The sequence below is a fragment of the Sciurus carolinensis genome, chromosome 5 (assembly GCF_902686445.1).
Source record: "Sciurus carolinensis chromosome 5, mSciCar1.2, whole genome shotgun sequence".
Lineage (NCBI taxonomy): Eukaryota > Metazoa > Chordata > Mammalia > Rodentia > Sciuridae > Sciurus > Sciurus carolinensis.
This window is the reverse complement of record NC_062217.1, coordinates 439,530-457,811: the sequence shown is the minus strand read 5'-3', so window position 1 is coordinate 457,811 and position 18,282 is coordinate 439,530. Positions and strand designations below refer to the sequence as shown.

The 18,282-nt window shown below is 58.8% G+C and overlaps 1 protein-coding gene across 3 annotated transcripts in view; it reads right to left on the bottom strand.

Moving 5' to 3' along the window:
• Gas6 (growth arrest specific 6) overlaps positions 1-18,006 on the bottom strand; it is a 28,832-nt gene extending 10,826 nt beyond the window's left edge. Inside the window, exons 1-4 of one of the 3 annotated variants that reach the window (XM_047553079.1) lie at positions 17,282-18,006; positions 16,745-16,911; positions 5,263-5,287; positions 4,077-4,139 (exon numbers count right to left, since the gene is read on the bottom strand). In XM_047553079.1, coding sequence (XP_047409035.1) covers positions 4,077-4,139; positions 5,263-5,287; positions 16,745-16,911; positions 17,282-17,360 — 334 coding nt within the window. In that variant the 5' untranslated portion in view covers positions 17,361-18,006. Of the gene's footprint in view, positions 1-2,366; positions 3,378-4,076; positions 4,140-5,262; positions 5,288-16,744; positions 16,912-17,281 lie in introns of those variants that run through there. The other 2 variants (XM_047553078.1, XM_047553080.1) reach the window with 2 other exon arrangements.
• Between the last annotated feature and the right edge of the window lie 276 nt (positions 18,007-18,282).

The following is an 18,282-nucleotide window of genomic DNA, read 5'->3' as shown; positions in this document are numbered from 1 at the left end:
GAGGCTCCCAGGCCCCCACAGCCAGCTGACTGGCTGGTGCTCGAGGGCATGCTGGGTTCGGGCGGTGGCCAGGCGGGTCCTCACTAGGGGAGGAGTAGCCGCAGGAGCTCCCAGACCCAAGGGGCTCTAGGAAATGGCAGATGCCCAGGGAGGCAACTGCTCAGGCAGGTGGGGAGGACTGAGGCAAAGCAACAGGAGCTTGGGCCTGCCAGTCGGCTGGGGCAGGTCCCTCACAGCCCCTGACAACCCCTGGCTTCTAGGCAGACCAGAACAGTCCACCTGCCCACCAAGCCTAGTCATCCACCTCTCGAGCTTTCTGTCCACAGGGCCCAGCCTCAGTGGGCACTGGCACAGGAGGGAAGTCCCTAGGCCCAAGCCCAGGCCCCACGGGCAGGAAGGGTCTTCTAGGACTCGCCCCTGCCCACAGCGTCCCCCGCAAGGGCTCCAGGTCAGGGGTGCCCAGCAGAGGTGCAGGATGGGCTCCAGGTCAGGAGTGCCCAGCAGGGGTGCAGGACGGGCTCCCAGCACACTCTCATTTCCAGGTGAGGGAAATTCCTGGCATGGCTACCTCCCAGGAAGGGCCACACACCGGGAGGCTGCCTGGCAGAGTTAGGGACCTGCCCGATGGGCAGGAAAGCACTCGCGTGTGAGCCACCAAGTCCTAAGGTCGCATAAGTTGCCAGAAAGAGCTATTGTCATGCCCTGGACTCAAAGAATCCTTTCATGGGCTGCTGGCCGAGCAGATGCAGCCCAGCCCAGCACGCTAAGCGTGCTCTCTGAGGCACGGGTGGCCCAGGATCAGGGCTGGTCTGGTTGTCAGGTCCCCTGATCACCAACAGCCAGTGGGTGGCAATTCTGGGAGGCTCGGGGTGCAGCATGGAGGGCACTGGCTTTCCAGAGTCACAGCGGGACCCTTCCTGACCCGACTGGCTTCTGTCCCAATCAACAGAGCCTGCAGATGGGCTGGTGCCGGGCCTCCACTCCACCACACAGGGCTGCTTTCCAGAGACAGACGCTGACCCTCTTCCGCGATCCCCACGTCCCCTCCCTCCAGGCGTAACCGTGGCTGGTGGGTTAGAGGCATGGGCCTGGTGGCTGCAGACATCTGAATCTGGAATGGTCTCGTCCCGGTGAGGGTGGCCATCCTTACTCCCCAAATGCCCTGAGACCACGGCCATCAGTCACCTGGCTGTCCCACCCACCCAGGCCCGGCCACGGTGGCACACTGGCAGGGCTGGCCAGTCTCTCTCCCAGCACCAGGGTCTGTGGCCTCCTCCTGCAGCAGGATGTTTTCCCCTAGGCCCAGGCCCTGAGCCAAGAGCCCCTGAGCCAGGTGGTCACTCCTTTCTCATGGAGTGACCAGCAACGGGGACACCATGTGACCATTCCTAGAGGAGAAGGGAGCCTCGGCTCCTTGCTCCTTGTTGTCCCACAGAAGGACGGCCCGTGAGTCAGGTGGCAGGGCGTGGCTGTGGGGGCTGCGCTGGCTTCCCGCAGACAGGCCTTGGCTCCGGGCTTCCCCACCTACCTGCTACCCACTCAGGGCAGAGGCCTCCACTCACTCCACCTCCTCTGGGAATAGTCTCAGGCACCAAGGAGCTGGGCACTCATGCCAACATGTCCCTCATCCTTAAGGAACACTGGCGGGTATGGGCCACAGCCTGTCCCCTGGCTCCCATCCGAGCTGTGCCCCGTGGCTATAAGGAGTCTGGATGAGGTGGCAAGTGGGCCTCTGGTGGCAAGGCTGCTCTGCACCAAGCTCGGCAGAGGGCTGGCCAGCAGGGGCACGCCTCTTTGTGGCCTGCCTGTGGCCACCTCGGTGAGCTGCTTTTGCACAAATCAGCCAACTCCTATTGGGCTTGGGAGACTTGACGTCGCATTGCCCTGCTGGGCATGGCTGTGAGCCGGCCAAGTCCTCTGGAGGCTGCTTCACCTCTCTTGCACCCACTGCATTGGGGACACACAGGGTGAAGCCAAGCTGCACCAGAGGAGCAGAGAGCCACAGGTGCCTGCCTTGATGGAGAGGCCCTAGAGGCAGTGGGGTCAGGCGTGGGGGGTGGCTCATGCTCCTGAGGCCCGAGACCTGCCACGGGAGGGCAGAGGGGAGACGGAGTGTGCTCCCACTTCACCATTTGGCTGAAGGGTCACAGCGATTTTGAGGTATGCACCTGTGGACTCAGCATGGCGAGCTAGCTGATTTGGCCTTGAATTTTCCTAGAATGCTATGCCACCCCTTCATAAAATCTGTCCCTTGGCCAAGGGACAGTACCAACTTCCACTGGGATGGGCTGCTTTTAAGAGTCCCCCACAGGAGCCAGCTCCATGACGCCTGTCCCTCCGTCCCTAGGTAATGTAAATGCACCCACCGTCACCTCCTTTCCCTGTTGGAAATTTTTCTCCAGGACAGAAGCAAAGACCGAGTCTCTCCCTGTGCAGGTCCCAGTGAACTTCTGTGTAGTCAGGTTGACACATTCAGGAAGAGTAGAAGGAGGGACGGCCTCCGCAGCCCCAAGGGCGCCCACTCGGCACCCCCGGTGCACGGGCTGGACACCAAGCCTCGCGCATGTTCATGGAGAGGCGATCTCAATCTCTTCACGGGCGGCGGCTCAGGGAAAGTGAGGCCAGCTGGGACCTGGCAACACGCGCCACCCACTGCCGGCCTTTGCTCTGGCCACAAGAAAGGGGCCTTGTTCCCTGAGGGAGCATCCTGCATGGCCAGGCTCACGAGCCTCTGCCTGAGCACAGTCTGAGATGGCGGGACAGGATCTCTGTCCCTGCTGGGTACTTGCTGGCATGGTGAGGAAGCTCAGCTGGAGAACCGGACTATCCGCTCAAAGGTAGAGAAATGGAAACGGAGACTCTTCCTGCACGAAGGGAGTGAGCAGTCTGTGCTCGGCAGCAGTGGCCACTGCTGGCCCTGAGAACAGCCCGCAGGTTCTGGGCCCCAGAGGCTCGCCACGAATCCGTGCCTGTCTAGGGCTGCTTCTGGACTCTGGCAAATTCGGAAATGATCTGTGAGGCTGCTGAGCTGCTGATTCACTTCTAACTGGAGTGGCAGTTAACTGGAGGGCAGGAACGCAGGCTCCGAGGTGCCCTGGACTCCACACAGGACTGCTCATCAGGGAGCCAGTGAGCACGTGTGGGGGGCTGGGCTGTCCCCAGGGCCAGGCTCATAGGGAGGGTGACCCTACCTGGGCAGCTCGCGGGCTGCCAGGGCACCCTGCACCGGATGTGGGCTTCCTCCTGTGCATGAGGAGCGGCTGGAGAAGCGCCGAGTGCGTCTGGCGCAGCCTCAGCGGGGGCCTGTCCTCCCTGGGTGGGCCTCCCTCCTGCCCACTCCTCCAGGCCTCCTGCTGCGGACGCAGTCTCCAGTCCCATCCGGAGGGCGTCATCACGACTCAGAACATGACTCGGAACATCAAGGGACTGTGGTGCCGTGAAGAAATCAGCCAAAGCAGAGAACTCCACAGATACTGGAGCGAAACCCGGCGAGAGAGGCTGGTAGTCTCCAGACAGGCGGGCGAGCTAGAGGACACTGAAGGAATGACCCACTGGCAGAACAACCACAGCCAGGGCTCAGCCCAGCAGGGAGCGTGAGAGGAGCGAGAGCGCTGGGCAGAAACACAGGCTTTGCCACCAGGAGGGACAGTGCTTCGGAGGAGGGCTGAGCCCACCGAGCAGGGACAGAAGGCAAGGTGAGGGACATGCGGGGCTCGCTCTGGTTCCACCCGACAACCCACCAGTCTGTGAACTCACTAGACAGACTGTCAGGGACGACAGTAGGCCTGGCGCTAGGGTCTCCTAGGAGGGGCAGCAGGCACAGAGGGCAGGCGGGCAGGGCAGAGAACCCCGCGCAGGCTGGGCTGAGCAGCAGCCCGTGGATGGGACAGTCTCCCCTCACTCCCTCCTGCAACACTCGGACACACTGACCCCACTGGAGGAAGACAGAGTCCACTGTACAAAAGGAAGGTTGAGGTGAAGGAAGAAGATTCAGGAAGGCCGACTGCTCCCTGTGGTCACAGAGGAGCTCAAGAGCCTCCGACGCACACGCTGGAGCAGGGGAAGGGCACGCTTACCCCGGACACAGGCGGCAAAGTCCGGGCTCCTGCTGTACGGAGATCCATGCTTGTTGACACACTCTGCAAGGGAGACACGGCGCTGTCACTGCGCCCCGGCAGGACGAGCTCAGGGCCCCAGCCATGGCTGCGGCTCCACCCCCAGTGCCTTGGTCCACAGCCCCAGGCATGCGGCTCTCTTATAGCACAGGACACGTCAACCACAGGAAAGCGCCCGTGGCAGAGCCTGCACCCGAGCCAGCGTGGCAGCCGACCCTCCCGGCTCACAGAATACTGAGGAACGTCCAGGGAGCCTCCTGACCCCATCAGAGAGGAACATCGATGTCCAGGTGACCCCAGACCTCAGTCAGAGAGCAGAACTTCCGTGGCAAGGTGACCCCGTTAGAAGGCACTGTTCTTACTCTGGGGGCTCCCTTCTGCCACCCACATGCTGGACACAGCTGGACAAGGGGCACTCCAGGAAGGAGTCCAGGGCGGGGGTCCTGTCTTTTGAACATGTGTGTCCAGGGAGTGGCGCTCAGCCACTTGGCCTGGTCCTCCAGTAGGTCACTGCTGCTGTCCACTGCTGCTGAGGACACTGGTGTGGACAACACAGGCCAACAGATTTGCCCAAGTGCACTTTAGAGTCAGAAAGACCCAGAGCACATCTACAAGCATCAAAGCATGTCAGTCCGCAGGGGGCAACCCAGGACCCCCGTGGGAGCGTGCTGGGTCAGGGTCATCGTCCCCGGAGGGCGACTCTTTCTTTCTCGCCACGGGCACTGTGGGTCTCAGAGCCCTGCCCATGCCCACCTAGGCTCTGAAGGCTGTAGAGTTTGCTTGTGCGTTCCTGCCCTGCACACTCAACACAAGCGTTTCTCAAGGTTTCTGTTTTAACCATCGGAGTGGTGACCACAGTCAGCACAGCCCACATGAACGCAGCTCTTCAGGGTCCTCAGGGATATCAGAGTCCTGAGACCAGGAAGTCCGAGGACACCAAACCAATCACATTTCCAGACGGCAGGGGAGGGTCTGCTAGGAGGGTCGGCAGGAAGTCAGGGCACAGCAAACTCCTGCTTCTGCCTGCTCGCTCTGGATCCCCACTCAGTCTTCCCTCCAGCAGGAGCTTGGTGACAGGGTCCCTCCAGTGTGCGCAGAGCCTCCCAACCCGCCCTTGCGATGGCTAGGGGGTAGCGGTCAGACTTACCGAGGTATCTTGGGTAGAAGTAGTCCTGCGGAAAGAGAAGGCAGGCGTGAGGCTGCGGGCAGCACAAACCGTGGCTGGCTAGGCAGACCTCAGGAGACAGACTGGTGGGCAGGTGTGGAGGGAGGTGGAACTCCAGCCCTCGGAACCACAGGCCCCTCCCAGGCCACTGCCAGGAAGGAAGATGGCACCAGGAGAGAGGGCAGGAGGGGGCGTCTGCTGACCAGGGCCTGCAGGATGGCTGCAGAGCCTCGGCACACCTGTTTGGTCACTCCCAGGTGCAAGCAAATCAGGGTCACCCCAGCTACTTGGAAAGTGCCACCAGAAGTGTCTCAGGGCAACACACTGAGGGCCACAAGGGCCTTCTAGGCCTCTCCTAAGGCCAGTCGAGCCGGACGCCCTGTGCCTGATTTGCATCCACTGCATCTGTGAGCCCGCTCTGTGGAGGAGTCAGGGAGGCACTCATGGGTCCTTTCACCCTGAAGGCAACCTTCGCAAGGCCCACGGCGTACAAGTGGGCTACTGCACTGTGGGGCCATTGCCAACTGGAGACTTCGTCAGGTTCATCCAGGGTTCAAACAGGCCCCAGTGCCCAGTTCAGCTAGTCACAATGGCAGTTTGGCGCTGCACGTCCCGACTGGAGTGACCACAGAGGGATGTGTGAATGGCAGCCATGACACACGGGGTGGGGGCTCTGTTCTTCCAGGCTCCATTGAACCGCACACCCACCCCGATGGAAAGACCCAGAGGCAGGTGGTTGTGGAATCTGCCCCAGATCAGGAAGCAGGAAGGACTGGGAGGCTGAGGATGCACAAGCACCTGCGGGCCCTTGGTGACGGGCAGAGTGACAGATGCTGGTGGCCCCCAGGTCCCCTCTCCCTCCCTCATGCTCAGGCTTCCCTGCGTGGGCTCTGCACAGCACCCTGATGCCTTCAGGCTGGCCTCACACCCCTGCTTCTGTTGGAGGGACTGGTGGGGCGCCTTGGGGGCTCAGCAGCTGCAGACTGTGGGGACCGGCTTGGATGTCTGTCCAGACAGCTGAATTTGGACACGTACTCCTCTTAGCATTTCTGAGGGCTGTCAGCAGGGGCACTGGGAGAGGTCTAGGGTTGGGAGATGCCTGCCTTTATCTCTCTTTTCTGCTTTTAGCCATGGGAGGCAAACTCCAAGAACAGAGAAACCAGCAAGGTCAATGAGCTTGGTAAATTCTGTGAGCTGGGGTGGATGTCTCATTCTTCTCCCCAAAGACACACAGGCAGTGGTCAGGGTTAATCAAGGGCAAGCCTTGGTGTTCTAAAGTGAAGGATGTAGGATGATGTGGAAAGTGCCTGCCCAGGTTCAGGAAACCAAGAATTAGACTAAGAAAGAATCAAAACCAAAAGGCAACTTGTGAGTAAACACCTAATTACATGTAAGTGTCTGCATTACCACTTTCCCAAGGTGAGTTCTATTTTAAAAAGTGACTAGTATTGATGGATGATGGATGCATGGACAAAAGGATGGATGATGGATAGATGAAGAGTGGATGGACAAATGGATGGATGGATGAATGACTGATGGATGGATGCTGGTTGGATAGATGGATAATGGATGGATGGGTGAATGGATGGATAGATGATGAATGATGGAGGGATGAATGGATGGAGGGATGAATAAATGAATGGATGATGGATGGATGGATGGATGAATAAATGTATGGATGATGGATGGATGGACAAATGGATGGATAGATGATGGATGATGGATAGGTAGATGGATAAGGACAAATGATAAATGGATGGGTGAATGGATGGGTAGATGATGGATCAATGACATGTGTAAACTCTTCTATTAATGAGCTCAGTTGCTGCAAAAAGTTGCTGTTAATAGATTAGCCAGGCCAATCTCCCATCAGTGACAACCATACCTGTGGGAACAAGCAGGCTCTGAAATGTCTAGACCACGTACCTATCCATGTGCTTGGTTATGTGGAAGGGGTGGGAGCAGGCAGCATGTGCAAATGTGTCTGGTAATCCAGGGTAGAGACAGCTAAATCCTGAATAAGCAAAGCTAAAGCAAATGCACCTAAAAGAGATACACACACTACCAAAAGAAAAACTCTTGTCCTGAGAAGGTGCTGACCTCTAGGAATGAATGTGACTAAGGGTGCCAGACAAACTTGGCCTAAAGTCACAGAACCAAACAGCACTGCACTTCACACCACCCATCCCCACCCATTATGTAAGTCACCTAGGTACACAAACATCATCTGAGACCCCCAAGGAGTCTGCTCTCCCTCATGGTCCCCAAGAGGAGGCTGATATTGGAACCAGGGACTATCTCACATGCACACTCACCCTCTTTCTGCTGGACCAGGGAGGAACAAGGCCTGTGGGAATGGGGTGGGTGTGGGTAATGTTGGGAGGGGACCATTTGTCACCTGGAAATATTCTTCCATGGTGATTTACATACACTTTGATCAAACCATTTAAGATAGAGACGTGAGCAAAGTCAGAGGCCACTGCACTATGAGCTGAAGCTGTGAGAGGCAAAGGATCACAGCTATCTGCATGTACCCACCCAGGGCTGGCCATTTCCAAGAGGCCCCAGGGATCATTGCTGAAAACATGGGTGAACGACCGATGAATGGCAGATGAATGGATGGATGATGGATGACTCATGGATGATGGATGGATGGATACAGATGGATGGTGAATTCATGGCTGGATGGATAGTGGATGGATGGTGGTTGGATGGATGATGGATGACTCATGGATGGACGGATGATACAGATGGATGGTGAATGAATGGATGGATGGTGGACGAATGGATGATGGATGATGGATGGATAGATGGATAGATGACTCATGGATGGATGATACAGATGGATGGTGAATGCATGGATGGATGACTCATGGATAGTGGATGGATGGATGGTGGATGGATGGATGACTCATGGATGGTGGATGGATATGGATGGATGGAGGATGGATATGGATGGATGGTGACTTGAATGGATGAGTGAATGAATGAGTGACCAAATGAAGAGACAAGTACAAGGGCATACAGTTTTCACTCAAGTAGACAAAGCACCAGATTCTCCATTTTATTTATATCATAGACAAGCATCGTGAAGAAAAATAGAAATCAGTGCCTCAACTTGTCCCTTGCAATAACATGGACGTATTAATGTCAGGTTCCTCAGGTTCACCAACCTTCAGTGCAGTTTTGATACCTGAATTCTCATGTTACCTGACCTCCTTCTGCCATTCACTGCATGTAAGATGCAAAAACTATGTCTCCTGGAAAACTTGCCTCCTTGTGGGCACAACCAGCAGGGTCTGCATAGCATGCAGCAGTCTCCTGGCCAGACAGGAGTCCTGTGCCCAGAGATGTGCACTCAGAGGGTTCCTCAGGCTCAGGGTGCTGCCTGCTGGGGAAGGTCCTGGTATGAGCACCCAACCAACTCCTCCCATGGCTGACCCTGGCTGCACTCCTGTGCTCTCGGTGTGCAGCACAAAGCCGTGAGTACGTGCCTTCAGGGATCCTCACCGGACAGGGGTTTGGTCCAGTTGGGTCTGATGTGAGGTCTTGAAACCTCTTGTAAAGCTACAGAAAAGCATCCTGATGAGCTGAGCCCCTTGCCACAGACCCTCATTACCACCTCCTCCATCTCTGCTCCTATTGCTCTGTCATCCACATGGGTCCCTCGAAAGCAGGCAAGGAAGATGGACAGATGGTGGTGAAGCCCCCGAGACTCCAGAAACCCTGAGTTGGCCTGCCTTTGCCAACACCAAGGCCCTGGTCAGCCTGGAGGGACCTTTGTGCCCCAGTGGCCACCCTTGTGGCAAAAATCAGGAGTAACAGGGAACTGCCCGTGCTCTGCCCTGGGACAGGCTCTGAAATCCAGTTCCAAAATGACCCAGCAACCTTGGCAAACTTGCTCTGATCAGAGCAGGTGGCTGGCCTCCCCAGCTCCACCTCGGATCCAAGGATCTGGGTTCCAGGTCGTCATCCTGATCGCTTCTGGGCCCTTTCCTGCCAGAAGGGGAGGATGGTTTCCTGTGGCCTCCTGATCAAACCAGGCCTGAGGGCAGATTCATTTTCCAAAAATGGTCAAAACCCATAAGAGACCCATCCAACACACACAAGACAGACACTGTCAGACCACAATTGCTGAGCTGACGGCCACTCTCATGTGGCTGGGGCCCAGCAAGGCCCCTACCCACCAGGACTTCTAGTCCCAACCCTTGGTGTGGAGCCAGCTGCCTCCAGCCCTGCCTCTCACCCCGGATGGGCCTCGCAGAAGGCTCACCAGCACCACTCTGAGAGCTGGGAGCTGATGCAGAAAGTGACCAAGCCCTTCCAGGGGGACTCTGCACACAACTTTTGGGTGGGGAAGTTCCGGATCCTCATGCAAGAGCAGGCCTGGGCTGCGGCGTGGTCAGTCGCAGCCAGTCTCGGATGCTCGCTGTGTGCCAAGAGCTCCCTTTGCTAAGTTGCTTGCTGTAGTAACTAACGGTCCGTATTTTTACTTTCACTCACCACTCCTGACGCTGCAAGCTGAGCCTGCGGGGGGTGCGCCGACTCTGCTCACTACAGCAGCCATGCAAGCTGCGTCCTGTGGGAAACAGCCAGAAGAACCCCCACGCCTCCCACCACGCTGTCTTGCCAGCAAGCAGGCTTCCCAGGAAGGGCGTTGGGGGCAAGCGGACCCTGTGGGCAGGAGCGCCAGAGCCGAGCAAGGTGGTCACCGCTGTCAAGAGCCTCTGCAGACCCTGGGCTGGCAGGAGGGCACTGGCCCCTGGGCACCACCCTGGCACAGAGCTTGTGGCACTCAGGTCCTCCAGCATGGGTCCTGCCAAGTCCTCGTCCTCTCCTCCTCCAAACTCACTTCTCAGACTCACCCTGCTACCTGCTTCAGAGGCCACAGGACAGATGCTGCACTGCCCACACAGGCACTCCCAGGACTGCCCCATGGGAGGACACCTGGGCCACCGTGAGGGAGGCAGGCCCAGGAGGGCACAGTCGGTCCACCCTGCAAGGCTGCGGGGCCCGCGGACAGCACGCCTGCCCTCTTCCTCCCTCAGGGTCACTCCAGAGCACGCTCCTCTGGACAGACCCTGGGCCCAACCAGGTCACAGGCGACTGGGTGCCGTCTGCAGCTGCCGCCCATGTCCCTGCACTCACAGGAACCTGCTGACCGTGACGGGCCTGAGCCAGCAGGAACACGGACAGCGGCAGTCATGTGGGATCAGAGTCGCTTTTCAGGACAGAACTGGAAGCATGGTCGCCACTGGGGTAACCTGACTCTGGGTGGAAGGGGACTCACCCGGGGCCACGGGCACCGTCACACCCCTGCGACTCCACTCGGCTGCAGCGGGCAGCCACCGAGGATGCCAGCAGAACCCAGGGCTCCCCCAGCGTGTGTGTCCGTGTGTCAGTGTGTGTCTGAGGACACGTGCAGGTGCAGGGGCTGCGTGTGTCAGTGTGTGTGTCTGCGTGTCAGTGTGTGTGTCTGTGTGTCAGTGTGTGTCTGTGTGTCAGTCTGAGGACACGTGCAGGTGCAGGGACTGCGTGTGTCAGTGTGTGTGTGTCTGTGTGTCAGTGTGTGTGTCTGTGTGTCAGTGTGTGTGTCTGCATGTCAGAGTGTGTCTGCATGTCAGAGTGTGTCTGTGTGTCAGTGTGTGTCTGAGGATGTGTGCATATCCTGTGTGTGTCAGTGTGTGTGTCTGTGTGTCAGTGTGTGTGTCTGAGCACATGTGCACATCCTGTGTGTGTCAGTGTGTATGTCAGTGTGTGTGTCTATGTGTCTCAGGACACATGCACATCCTGTGTGTGTCAGTGTGTGTGTCTGTGTGTCAGCATGTGTGTCCGAGGACACGTGCACATCCTGTGTGTATCAGTGTGTGTGTCTGTGTGTCAGCGTGTGTGTCTGAGGACACGTGCACATCCTGTGTGTGTCAGTATGTGTGTATGTGTGTCAGCGTGTGTCTGAGGACACGTGCACATCCTGTGTGTGTCAGTATGTGTGTCTGTGTGTCAGCGTGTGTCTGAGGACACGTGCACATCCTGTGTGTGTCAGTATGTGTGTATGTGTGTCAGCGTGTGTCTGAGGACATGTGCACATCCTGTGTGTGTCAGTATGTGTGTCTGTGTGTCAGCGTGTGTCTGAGGACACGTGCACATCCTGTGTGTGTCAGTATGTGTGTCTGTGTGTCAGCGTGTGTCTGAGGACACGTGCACATCCTGTGTGTGTCAGTATGTGTGTCTGTGTGTCAGCGTGTGTGTCTGAGGACACGTGCACATCCTGTGTGTATCAGTGTGTGTGTCTGTGTGTCAGCGTGTGTGTCTGAGGACACGTGCACATCCTGTGTGTATCAGTGTGTGTGTCTGTGTGTCAGCGTGTGTGTCTGAGGACACGTGCACATCCTGTGTGTGTCAGTATGTGTGTATGTGTGTCAGCGTGTGTCTGAGGACACGTGCACATCCTGTGTGTGTCAGCGTGTGTCTGAGGACACGTGCACATCCTGTGTGTGTCAGTATGTGTGTCTGTGTGTCAGCGTGTGTGTCTGAGGACACGTGCACATCCTGTGTGTGTCAATGTATGTGTCCATGTGTCAGTATGTGTCTGTGTGTCAGTGTGTATCTCATGACGTGCACATCCTGACCATGTGTCCTGTATGTGTCTGTGTCAGTGTTTGCATGCATCTGTATGTCAGTGCATGTCTGAGTACACATGTACATCCTGATTATGTGTTCTGCGTTTCAGTGTGTGTGCATGTGTTTGTGTGTCAGTGCATGTCTTAGGGCATGTGCACCTTCCTGACCATGTGTGTCTGTGTGTGTGTGCATATGTCTGTGTATCAGTGTGTGTCTGAGTACACATGTGCATCCTGACCATATGTTCTGCATTTCAGTGTGTGTGCATCTGCGTGTGTCTGTGTCAGTGTGTTCATGTGTCTGTGTGTCAGTGTGGGTCTGAGTACACGTGCACATCCTGACCATGTGTTCTGCGTATCTGTGCGTGCATGTTCTGTGGGTCAGTGCGTGTCTGAGGATGCATGCACATCCTGACTATGTGTTCTGTGTGTGTCTGTGTGTGTCTGAGTACACACACACATCCTGACCATGTGTTCTGTGTGTGCCTGTGTGTGTCTGAGTACACGCACACATCCTGACCATGTGTTCTGTGTGTGCCTGTGTGTGTCTGAGTACACGCACACATCCTGACCATGTGTTCTGTGTGTGCCTGTGTGTGTCTGAGTACATGCACACATCCTGACCATGTGTTCTGTGTGTGCCTGTGTGTGTCTGAGTACACGCACACATCCTGACCATGTGTTCTGTGTGTGTCTGTGTGTGTCTGAGGACACGCACACATCCTGACCATGTGTTCTGCATATCTGTGCATGCATGTTCTGTGGGTCAGTGCGTGTCTGAGGACACGTGCACATCCTGACCATGTGTTCTGCATATCTGTGCGTGCATGTTCTGTGGGTCAGTGCGTGTCTGAGGATGCATGCACATCCTGACCATGTGTTCTGTGTGTGTCTGTGTGTGTCTGAGGACACGTGCACATCCTGACCATGTGTTCTGCGTATCTGTGCGTGCATGTTCTGTGGGTCAGTGCATGTCTGAGGACGCGTGCACATCCTGACCATGTGTTCTGCGTATCTGTGCGTGCATGTTCTGTGGGTCAGTGCATGTCTGAGGACACGTGCACATCCTGACCATGTGTTCTGCATATCTGTGCGTGCATGTTCTGTGGGTCAGTGCATGTCTGAGGACGCGTGCACATCCTGACCATGTGTTCTGCGTATCTGTGCGTGCATGTTCTGTGGGTCAGTGCATGTCTGAGGACACGTGCACATCCTGACCATGTGTTCTGCATATCTGTGCGTGCATGTTCTGTGGGTCAGTGCATGTCTGAGGACACGTGCACATCCTGACCATGTGTTCTGCGTATCTGTGCGTGCATGTTCTGTGGGTCAGTGCATGTCTGAGGACACGTGCACATCCTGACCATGTGTTCTGCGTATCTGTGTGTGCATGTTCTGTGGGTCAGTGCATGTCTGAGGACACGTGCACATCCTGACCATGTGTTCTGCGTATCTGTGCGTGCATGTTCTGTGGGTCAGTGCATGTCTGAGGACGCGTGCACATCCTGACCATGTGTTCTGTGTGCGTCTGTGTCTGAGTACACACGCACATCCTGATCACGTGTTCTGCGTGTCAGTGTGTGTGCATCTGTGTGTGGGGGTATGTTGGGGCAGCTGTCAAGCAGGGTGTGGTGGGGTGTGTGTCAGTGGATGTCCCTTCCCAAGAGGTGCCTGCTTCCAAGTCTTCGAGGCTCCCTCTCTCCTCCTGGGAACTCCCCAGGCCAGGCCAAGAACTGGGCCCTGCCCCCAGGCTGTCCCAGGGCTGTCCATGGAGAACCGCATGCTTCGTTTGTGGGAAGGTGACCATCCCTCGACTGATCTTGAAGAATCCACAAGTGCAGGAAGAAGTTTTTGGAAGGTAGACGCACCTCACACAAGGCCAGTGGGGCTTTCACTTTTAAAACTGACCGCACCCCAATCCTACCAGAGCTCACCACCAGCTGCAGAGGCGGGAGGGGGTGGGGAGGGAGCAGGGATGAGGGGCGGAGCTGGAGCCCGCGGCAGCCACCCTCACACCCCGCTGTAAACATTGCACTTTGTATCTCAAATAAAACAAGCGCTAATCAGGAACGCCGGGTTTCCGCCTCCAGGCGGGAATGCCAGTGCCTGGGCGGCGATGGCTGACATCGGCCTCTTGACCAGGTCCTCCGGAAGCAAAGAGATCCTATCCGGCGCTAGGGCTTTGGAAAGAGGACCCTGCGCCACGCAGCGCGGCCGAGGCAGCCCCAGCAGAACCGCCTGGGGCTGGACCGACTGGGGGAGGCACCGTGCAGGAAGGGAGGGCAGCACCGTGAAAGGGAAGCCAGATAAGAGGAGCGCGGGAGGGGAAAAGCGGTCAGGAGGGGCCGGGCTTGTCACCGCAGGGGCACAGCCGGGCGAGGGAGGAGTGCAGCCGCAGGGAGGTGCTGCAGGAAGAGCAGGGAGGGCCTCCGCCTCGGCAGAAGGTGTGGGAAAGCCCGCAGGGCCGGGAGGCCGCTGTACTCCACGCCTAGCTGTGGGGAGAACCCTGAAGGCCTAGCGCCATCCCTGACAGGGGAGAGAACCCAGTTAGGGCCCTGGAGACTGAGCCCTGGCTCCAGCTGCCCAGGCCCACACAGCGGGGAGCAGAGCAAAGCTTCCACTCTCCCCCTCCCGAGGAGGGAGCGGCTGGCCTTCTCTGCCCAGGAGAGGGCTGGATGTGGGCAGGCGTGCTGTGCAAGGCCTCTCACAGGGGCCAGGACAAAGTACCAGCTCCCAGCTCCCTAAATCCCTAGGTGGCCAGCACCAGGCGGGGGCGGTGGGCTTGTCCCAATGGGAGGTCCTGGCCTGGCACAGCCACTGGTCCATGTCTGGTCTGGCCACAGCCCTCTCATTCCTGCACACCAGGACCCAGGTCCTGGCAACTGGAACCCAGGCCATGCGCCTTATCTGGACATCCCAGGAGACCCACTGAAAACGTGCTGAAGAGTTGTGTGTCCAGCCAAGAAAAGCTGAGTGCCTGTTTCTCAGGGAGAGCCCAGGCTCTCTGCTGCCCACAGCCCTGCCTCCAGGTCCTCCCTCCTCAGGGCATGAGCGTCATGGCCCCTGGAGCTCTCCTGTCCCCTGGCCCCAGGTCTCTGCATGGCTACGCATCAGCATGGGGTGCAGCTGGGAGGTGGACACCTGGTCTGCAGAGCCCAGCTCTGACCAGACCCAGACTGCCCTGCATGCCATCCCGCCTGAGAAAAGAGCAGGAAGCACACCAGGAGCTCTGGCAGTCCCAGGTGGTCTGACCAGGAAGCTGACAGACACGGGGACAATGGAGGTGTTAGCTGGTCCTGGAGCTGGGAAGGACTCCTGAGGGACCCGACTGTCAGGATAGGAGAGGAAGTCACAGCTCAGCTGCCCATAAACCCGGACAGGAGTGCAGCCCCCATCCAAGGCCCAGGGTCTGTGTTGAGGCCATGGGGCTCTGAGTACTTATTTCTTTGTCTTGTCTTCGATTCACATCCTTGTAAACAGAGTTATAATTAAAATATAAAAGCAAGCAAAACCAGAGGGGCCTGACTCTGGAAAAGCAGCCTGTCTGTCTGGGCAGCCAGGAGCAGCCAGCTCGGGCCTGTCGGTCCTGGGAAGCAGAGGGCCGGGCTCCTCGGGCTGGGCGGGAGCCTGGCTGTGCTCAGCTCTTGCCTCCACAGGCCCCGTCCCAGGTGAGGGTGGGGCGGGAGGGCACTACCCCAGCCAGCACTCCCACAGTCCGGTGAGGAGGGCACGGGCGTCCTGCCTCAGCCCAGGGCCTTCTACGGGGTCACCACCAAAGGCACGGTAAAAGAGCCAGGCTAGGAGGCGCGTGAGGACCGCAGGCGGGCTCACGGAAGGCCGCAGGCTTCTCCAGCCCGCGGCAGCCCTGGCCACTGGCATGAGCAGTGTCACCCTGCTGCAGACTCAGGTCTGAAAGGGGCGGACCAGTCAACCATTAGAAACGCAAGTCAAAATAAAGGCCACATGGGCCACAGGGACCCTTCCTTTAATCAACTGTGGTATTTTATCCCAGAATTTTTTAAAATAAAAATTCCAGCAGAGCCGAACACTTAGCTGTCAAATCGCTGATCTGGTGGCACCTGACACAGGTTGTGCCACACCACTCCAAAGCACTGCACTAGAGTCCCGCAGGTCCTGCCCAGCGCCTGTTCCTAGGTATCCTCCGCTCTTCCTGCAGAGACTACTGTCTGCCCGTGGGCTGCTGTCTGCCGGGTTCCCAAAGACATTGTTAACACAAGCATGTCCCGGGCCACAGCCTGCGAGGCCAGCCCTGGGCCTGCCTGCTCCTCCCCACTGCCCTGTGTCTGTTTTCTGCACAATTCCTTAATCATATTTTTGGACCTGCTGCTGCAAGCAATTCCAGCCTTGAGGTCTTTCAATTCCTCTTTCAGGAAAAGCCTCAGGCTCTCCGAGGAGCACCGAATGTGGCCCTCACCTCACTCCGGTGGGAGGGCCATCAAAGGAAGGCCTAGGCTTTAACCTCTGTGTTTCCTCTACTTTGAAACAGACTCCCTGCTTCATCCTGAGGGAGGGCAGTATCTTATTTTGAACATTCCTTTAAAGTGTTTCTCTCAGGGCTGCTGCACAGCCCCAACCACATCCCACTCTGGGACCTGCCTCCCCTGGCCCCTCTAGGAAACAGCCTGGGGTCACCAGGGAAAGGCTCAAGAGGGCCGAGAAGCCGCTGGCAGGCCTGCGCCTGTGACCTTCAACGGGGAGCTTTCTGGGTCTGAGTTGTGGGGTGAGCCCCGATGCCCCTCCACCAGGGCTCCCCAGGCAGTGGGGAGAGTGTGGGGAGAGCCAGGGGCTTCCGGACGCCGGCCCGCCCCGGCCTCGCGGCTCACCGTCTCGGGGTCGTTCTCGAACACCTCCCGGGCCTCCTCCTTGTTGCACAGCTCCTCGACGCACTCGCGCTCCAGGTGGCCCTGCTTGGCCTCCTCGAAGACCTGGTAGGCGCGGCGCTGCCTGGGCCGCAGGAACTGCGCGGCCTCACGCGCCCGCAGCAGCACCGCTGGCGAGAGAGGGTGCACGTCAACCTGCGCCCCGGGCTGGGGACCGCGGGGTCGGGATGCCGCGTGGGGCTGCGGCGGGGCCGGGGTCGCGAGGGCCGGGATGCGGGGATGCGCCAGGGAGACGGGGTCTGCGGCGGGCAGGGAGGCCCCGGGGGGCAGAGGTGCCGCAGGGGGCGCGCTGTCCCGGCGGCCAGGTCGGGGGCGGGGATGCGCGGGGGCTGCAGGGCCGCCGGCCCGAGGACCGCGGCGGGGCCCCGGGATGCCGCAGGGGTGGCCCCGGGCCGTGCCGCGGAGGGCCGAGCCGCCGCGGGGGCTGCGGTGCCCAGGCGCCCTCCCGGAGGTGGGGCCCCGGGCCTGCGCCGGACTCACCGTGCGCCGGCTCGGAGGCCAGCAGGAGCAGCAGCAGCGCGGTGCCCAGGGCGGCGGCGGGCCCGAGCGGCGGCGGCATGGCGGGGCCGGGCCGGCGGGCGGCCGGGAGCGCGCGCGGTCAGAGCGCCCGGGAGGCCGTGGCGAGCCGCGGGCGCCGCGGGGCAGTGGCTCCGGTCATCCCGTCCCGGCGACACTGAAGGTCACATCCCGGCGGCAGCACCGGCGCGGGGCGAGTGGGCGGGGGCGGCGGCCGGGGCGGGGCGGCCCAGCAACGACGCGGGCCGCGGGGCCGCGCTCGGGCTGCGTCCGCGGACGCAGGGGAAAGCAGGTCACCCGCCGCGGGCGGTTCCCTGCAGCGACCGACTCGGCGCGCACGTCCTGGGAAAGGAGGCTCCGAGGCTCGGTGCAATCAGGAGTGCGCTTCTTCACCGGGCGGCGTCCAAAGGAAGGAGGAGGAAGCAGGTCCGGCTGGGCCGGACCACGGAGCCCATCGCCTCCCAGTCAGAACGCCTCTTAAACCTCTCTCCGCCACCCGGCCCCCTCCGCTCGGCAAAGCATCCTTTTTGGTTTCTTCGTTCTTGGGCATATCTCCTCAAGACTGGGGCCCGGGGAGTGAGGTTATTTCTTTTATGGTCTGTTTTCCATAATGATGGGATGCAGAACCCGAGGTTTCCCAGCCTAAAGCACACTGCGCTGTCCTAAGACTTTCTCTCTTGTCTCTGAATATTTTGCAAAGTCACAGGCAACACACAAACAAAGCCCAACCCTGGCGGACCACTCAGGGGAGTCCTGCGGCAGGCGGTGAGCCTGGCCTCCTTCCAGGAGGAGGGACCTGGAAACCAGACTGGAGAATCCTGCTTCTAAATCCCCACACCCAAAATGGTGATGGAAAGGGACAGTGAGTCATCCCACTCCCAACAGCTGGCCACTTTGCCTTCTAAGCTGAGCGCCCTGATTCTTGGGAGAATGGAATGTTGTTGCTGGGAAATTTTTTGACCAGG